The sequence below is a fragment of the Microtus ochrogaster genome, chromosome 1 (genome assembly GCF_000317375.1).
Source record: "Microtus ochrogaster isolate Prairie Vole_2 chromosome 1, MicOch1.0, whole genome shotgun sequence".
Classification (NCBI taxonomy): domain Eukaryota; kingdom Metazoa; phylum Chordata; class Mammalia; order Rodentia; family Cricetidae; genus Microtus; species Microtus ochrogaster.
In genome coordinates, this window is record NC_022009.1 from 22812255 (window position 1) to 22818914 (window position 6660).

The following is a 6660-nucleotide window of genomic DNA, read 5'->3' on the forward strand; positions in this document are numbered from 1 at the left end:
ACATGCTGATACATTTATTAGTCTTAAAATTAGGTGTAGTTTTCTTTTCCTTAGTCAGAATTCACTGTACCACCTCTAATTTTCAGCAATCACCCAAACCAAAGGAATACTTTAATATCTTATTGCTAGTGTTTAGAAGATTAGCTTTTAAGTTACCTTTCCTTGGCTTTGCATTAGGTTTGAGGAATCTCCAACAAGAAATTTTTACCTGTTAAAAGATTCAATATAAGGGGAAGGTGAAAGGAATGGGAAGAGGGGAGGGAGTGTGAACTGGAATTGGTATGTAAAATGAAAAAAGATTGTTTTTTTAAAAAAATAAAATAAATCATGGCAAAAAAATTCAATCTAAGCCATGCGTGGTGTCATAGGCCTTTTATCCCAGCACACAGGAGGCAGAGGCAGGAGGATTGCTGTGAGTTTGAGGCCAGCCTGGTCGACAAGGGCTGTTACACACAAAAATCTTGCCTTGAAAAACCAATAATATTCGAGACCAGCCTGGTCTACAGAGCTAGTTCCAGGACAGGCTCCAAAGCCACAGAGAAACCCTGTCTCGAAAAGCCAAAAAAAAAAAAAAAACCAAAAAAAAAAAAACCCAATAAAAAAAATAAAACTAAAAATTAATTTAAAAATTAAAAACGAGTCAGTCTAATTTCATTTCTTTCTTCTCACTGGCCCTGTAGAGACTACCTGAAGCAAAGAATTAGTGTTGTTTTCACACTTTTTCCTCCCGAAACCATTTATATTCTTCACACCATTGTTCCTGTTATGTCCAAGTCCGTGGGTCCCCACAAAAGCCAACAAAGGAGACCGAGTCCCATATGTAAAAGCCAAGAGCCTTTATTTTAATCAAGTTTGCAAACTCAGACTCTCCGCATGTCCAACGTATTGGGCTCAATTCGGATTGGGTTTTTATAGTAGTAAAATTGAGGACCCCTGATTGGCTGACATTTGTCTAGGGGTGTCCTGGTGAAGCGCTGGCAGGTGTTTCTATTTACAGTGCTTGGAATGTCATTAATTTTCTTTGGATGATCTGCTCTTGGGCATTGTCTCAGGGTAAACTATTGAGACTCCAGACTCCATTTAAATTTATTGATGGCCACAGTCCCAGGTGATAATGGTTGGAAGTAAAGAAACTTCCTTTGGATGACCTGCCCAGACTTAGCTTATCGTGGCTGGCCCTCACATTCCCAGCCGGACTTTGGGTTGACTGAGTTAAATCAATTTATTTAACTTAAAAGAAGTGTCACTTTTACAAAAATTCCCTCTTTTCTACTAAGTATTACTGTAAGCCTCTCCATTATTTCAAGTTTAATCTTATCCTCAGGTATGATTCTGCAGTTTTTTTCATATAACTTCTACATTTTTCTGACTAGAAGTTATTCCTTCTTGTTAATGCGAATGGTTATCTTCCCCTTTCCCCTTCATTGAAAACTGCACCCGTAGAGCGTTGGGATCGCTATCACTTCTTTCGGCTGTGAGACTCTATGGTTTCTCGGTTCCATGACAACGTTCTATTCCCGCCTACACTTTCCGAACCTGAAGGAAGGCGGCAACAGCGAGTCGCCGCGTCCAGGTCCCCTCTATCTGGCCTTTGTTCTCCTCTCGGTGCTACTGCGCAGGCGTAGTCGCCTCAGCGCGGTCCCCGCCTTTCCGACCGCGGGCCTAGCACGGTAGCGCCGGCGCACTAGAGCGCCTCGTTCACACGCTCCGCGGCCTGTAGGCGCCGCGAGTTCCGGCTGTCCCCGTCACCGCCGCTGCTCCTGGAGGTCGGTTGCGACGAGTAACGGCGCCGGGACGAGCTCCGCGCCTTCGTTTCCGATATGTACCCGAACTGGGGCCGGTATGGCGGGAGCAACCACTATCCGCCGCCGCCGGTCCCGCTGCCGCCGCCGCCGGTGGCGCTTCCTGAGGCCTCGCCGGGCCCCGGGTACTCCGGTTCGACGGCCCCCGCGGCGGCCCCTTCCTCTTCGGGCTTCATGAGCTTCCGAGAGCAGCACTTGGCGCAGCTCCAGCAGCTGCAGCAGATGCACCAGGAACAAATGCAGTGCGTGCTCCAGCCCCATCACCTTCCTCCGCCCCCGCTGCCACCCCCGCCGGTGATGCCGGGGGGCGGCTATGGAGACTGGCAGCAGCCACCGCCACCGATGCCCCCGCCACCCGGGCCAGCCCTCAGCTATCAGAAGCAGCAGCAGTACAAACACCAGATACTCCACCACCGAGATGGGCCTCCTGGTTTGGTTCCAATGGAGCTGGAGTCCCCTCCTGAATCCCCCTCTGTACCTCCAGGAGCCTACATGCCCCCGTCTCAGTCGTACATGCCTCCACCTCAGCCACCACCCTCGTACTTCCCTCCTTCCTCCGCCCAACCCTACCTGCCTCCCGCTCAGCCGTCCCCTTCACAGTCCCCACCTTCCCAACCCTATCTGGCGCCCACCCCTTCTTACTCTTCCTCCTCTTCCTCCTCGCAATCTTATTTGAGCCATTCGCAGCCCTACTTACCCCCATCTCAGGCATCTCCTTCCCGCTCCTCCCTGGGCCATTCTAAACCCCAACTACTGCCACCACCGTCCGTCCCTTCTGGGAATAAGACCACTGTCCAGCAAGAGCCTTTGGAGAGTGGGGCCAAGAACAAGAATGCTGAACAGAAACCAGCTGCTTCTGAGCCAGATCCCTCTACAATGACTCCACAGGTAAGAACTCAGCTGCTGCTGGAGTTGAATCTTCCACTTAGGAGGCCTTGCTTGAGCAGGCCTTGGGGCTTTGACCAGCTAGCCCCTACCCTAATTCCAACACACAACGACTAGCTCATTCATACCCCAAAAGAGCCCTAAGAGTCAGGCCTGAAAGCCAGATTTTTTAATATACTGTGTATTAGTAAAAGAACAGTCAAGGTAAGACTAGACTCTTGAAGAGTGGTGGGTTGGCCCTTAATTTATCTCGCAGATGTATGCCTTGGTTTTCTTTGACCAGCATTCTAGATTCCAAAGAGCTTTGCTTTAAAATTGCCTTTTAAACTAAGATTTTCATGGGAGAGGCAGTATAAAAAGGAACATTCTCAAAACTGGTGTTTAAATGTATATAAATTATGACCAGTTAATTTTTTAAAAATGGCTTATTTTTATTTCATTTGCTTTGGTGTTTTGCCTGGATGTATGTCTGTGTGAGGGTGTCAGATCTTGGAGTTATAGACAGTTGTTAGCTGCCATGTGGATTCTGGGAGTTGATCCCCAGCCCTCTGGAAGAGCAGTCAGTGCTCTTAACCACTAAGCCGTCTCTCTAGTCCCAGTTAATTTCCTAGAACAAACAAAACATGTAAGGGTCCAAAGAGAGCTGCCATCAGTTTCCAGAAGTGAGTTCTCAGCACATAAAAGATGCCAAGTCTTGTCTTACTATGAGCGTCCCAGTTGATGGTGCAAGTTCATGTGGACTCCGTAGGTCTCTAGATACTTGATCCTTTGAGGATCTGTTGGTACGTTTTAGGAGTTGATTCATACATCACCCACTATTTTTTTTTTTAAACTTCTTTATTTATTTATTTATTTATTTATTTATTTATTTATTCATTATGTATACAATATTCTTTCTGTGTGTATGCCTGAAGGCCAGAAGAGGGACCTCATTACAGATGGTTGTGAGCCACCATGTGGTTGCTGGGAATTGAACTCAGGACCTTTGGAAGAGCAGGCAACGCTTTTAACCGCTGAGCCATTTCTCCAGCCAGCCACATTGCCAACTCTTGTTTTGTTTGTTTGGGTTTGGGTTTTTTGAGACAGGGTTTCTCTGTAGCTTTGGAACCTGTCCTGGAACTCACTTTGTAGACCAGGCTGGCCTTGAACTCACAGAGATTGTCCTGTCTCTTCCTCCTGAGTGCTGGGATTAAAGGTGGGAGCCGCACTGCCCGATGATAAGTGTACATTATTCTAATTTTACAGTGGTTTGGTATTTAAGAGATACAAGTTCTGCCCAGGAGGCACTGATGGAACAGTAGGATGAGTGGTTTTACTGTTTTACACCAAGTTTGTACCGGCTCATCAGGGTTATTGCCTCCACATTGCCCCTCATACGATAGAATTTCCACTTTGTTGCTAGATGCATTGGCACATATCTGTAATCCTAGTACTTGGGATATTGAGGCAGGAGGATTGCAAGTTTGAGGTCATCTGTGTTATATAATGAATTCTAGGCCAGTCTGAGCTACATGGCTTCTCTTTTTTCATCTATCCTGAGTTTTCCAAGGTTTTGTAGTCAAGCTCAGTTAATGCAAGCCAAACTATGACCTCAGTCTGATTTTTTTTTTTTTCTGGCTATGTAGAGAAAAAAACGAGTTGTATATTCGGCTTGTTGTCATTATTGTGCCTTGGGTATGCTGGTCAAGTGCTCTATTCAGCTACACCTCCAGTTGTGGCGTTTTAAAAGAAAGGGTGTGCATATCAGAGTACCCTTAATGTGAGTACTTACTGTGAACACTGCTTTTGGTTCTCTGCCTTAATCTGAAATGAACTTCTTTCAATGATTTGAACATTCAGCACTTCTGATTCTTGCTGAGAGACGAAAGTAATGGAAGGGTGAAGTTTGAGGTCTGACTGTAGACCAGGTAAAGAAGGGTCTTACCTGTGACTGGGATAGAACTCATTTGAGTGCTTGCTTAGCCTTCCTGAAGCCCTGGATTATATTCCTAACATTGTATAAACTGGGCATAGTAATACAAACCTGAAATCCTAGCACTCAGGAGGTAAAGGCAAGAGGATCAGATGTTCAGGGCTTTCCAGGCTACATAGTAAGTTCAAAGCCACCCTGGGAAGTCCTTGGTTTTCTGTGGAATTTATCCCAGTGTCCTTCATTTCTTGCTTTCCTTTAAATGAATACTTTCAAGGCACATTTCAAAATTCAGTCTCTTTAAGCCACATTCTTTGATTTGTACCGGCTCATCAGGGTTATTGCCTCCACATTGCCCCTCATACGATAGAATTTCCACTTTGTTGCTAGATGCATTGGCACATATCTGTAATCTATCTGTTTCAAATTGTAAGGCCTTTGCTGTGCTCATCTTAGTTCTCTGCGTCAGTGCCGTGCATCCTGTAGACCCGCTGTAAAGATTGTTGAGTAAGTGTCAAGAGTTATCATTCTTTATGTAAGATTCTTGGTTCATGCTGGCTGGTGGTGGTGCACACCTTTAATCCCAGCACTCTGGAGGCAGAGGCGGGCAGATCTCTTGGGTTTAAGACCAGCCTGGTTTACACAGTGAGTTCTAGGACAGCCAAGGCTACACAGAAAAACTCTGTCTCAAAAAGCCAAAAAGGGGAGGGGGTGGAGAAAGAGAGTGAGATACTTGGTTTATTGGGTTTATCAGGAGATGAGAGGAGTTTTGGGGAGTTAGTTGGAGTTCAAGGGATTTTTATTTAGGTCATTAGGGTTGCTTGTTGTGTGCTTTTACCTGCTGTCCCTAATTTTTTTTGAGGCGGGGGGTTTGAGACAAGGTTGCTCTGGTGCCTGTCCCGGAACTAGCTCTTGTAGACCAGGCTGGCCTCACAGAGATGCCCTGGCTTCTGCCTCCCGAGTGCTGGGATTAAAGGCGTGCACCACCGCCATCTGGCTTTAAATTTTTTTTTATGGTGAAAGATTTAACATGTAGAGAAAATATCACAAATGCCCATCATTTTAAAAGGTGTTACAATTTTGATGTAGTCTTTAAAACATTTTAAAGCAAATCTTATTGCCATTTAATGGTCATTTTTTTCCTTTTTTTCCATACTGTGATCAAGCCTTTAGTGCCTTGAGCATGCTAATTGAGTATTGTACTACAAAGCTACATCCTTATCTCCAGTGTTTCCATATTTTTTGTTTGGTTGGTTTTTTGTTGTTTTTGTTTGGTTTGTTTGTGTTTGTTTGAGACAGGGTTTCTCGTTGTAACAGCCCTGACTGTCCTGGGAATCTGCTTTGTAGACCAGATTGAACTCATAGAGATCCAACTGCCTCTGTCTCTCAAGTCTGGGATTAAAGGCATGTGCCAGCACTACCCAGCAAAAACGTTTTTTTTCTATTGCATTTTATTTATTGTGTGTGTGGCAGGAGTGGAGGGGAGGGGTGCAAGTGTGCTACTGTGTCCATGTGGAGAGCAGAGGGCACCGGTGGGGTCTGGCTCTCTGAAAGGTCCTTCCCTGCCAAACCATCTTTCAGGCCTCAGGTGCCTAGCTTTAAACAGAAAGAAAAAAGCGGGTGGAGGCAACCTTTCATTTCTTAAAAAATAAAACAGAGCCTCACTGTGTAGCCTTGACAGGCCTAGAACTTACTATGTAGAGTAGACTAGGCTGGTCTCTGACTTAAAGAAATCTGTCTGCCTCTGTTTACCTTAAAGACATGCACTATCAGGCTGAACCAAGATCTTTTTTAGGTTAAGCACATTATAAAAGTCTAAGTAAGTCTTTTTTATATCGTCTAACACTTAATCCCTTTAGATTTCCCTCTTGTCTCATTCTAGCAGAATTCAAAGGAATTCCTTATTAAAATTTTCCTGTGTCAGTTATATTTTGTTGATTTGTTTAAATTAAGATCCAAGGATAAGCGGGGCGATGGTGGCGCACACCTTTAATCCCAGCACTTGGGAGGCAGAGGCAGGTGGATCTCTGTGAGTTCGAGACCAGCCTGGTCTACAGAGCTAGT

At 45.2% G+C, this 6660-nt stretch overlaps 1 protein-coding gene across 2 annotated transcripts in view; it reads left to right on the forward strand.

Annotated features, from left to right (window-relative positions):
• Positions 1 to 1662: 1662 nt before the first annotated feature.
• The window catches only part of Ylpm1 (YLP motif containing 1), a 78963-nt gene continuing 73965 nt past the window's right edge, over positions 1663 to 6660 (forward strand). The window contains exon 1 of one of the 2 annotated variants that reach the window (XM_026780114.1): positions 1663 to 2690. In XM_026780114.1, the coding sequence (XP_026635915.1) occupies positions 1821 to 2690 (870 nt within the window). In that variant the 5' untranslated portion in view covers positions 1663 to 1820. The remainder of the gene's footprint in view (positions 2691 to 6660) is intronic. The other variant, XM_005343356.2, reaches the window with a different exon arrangement.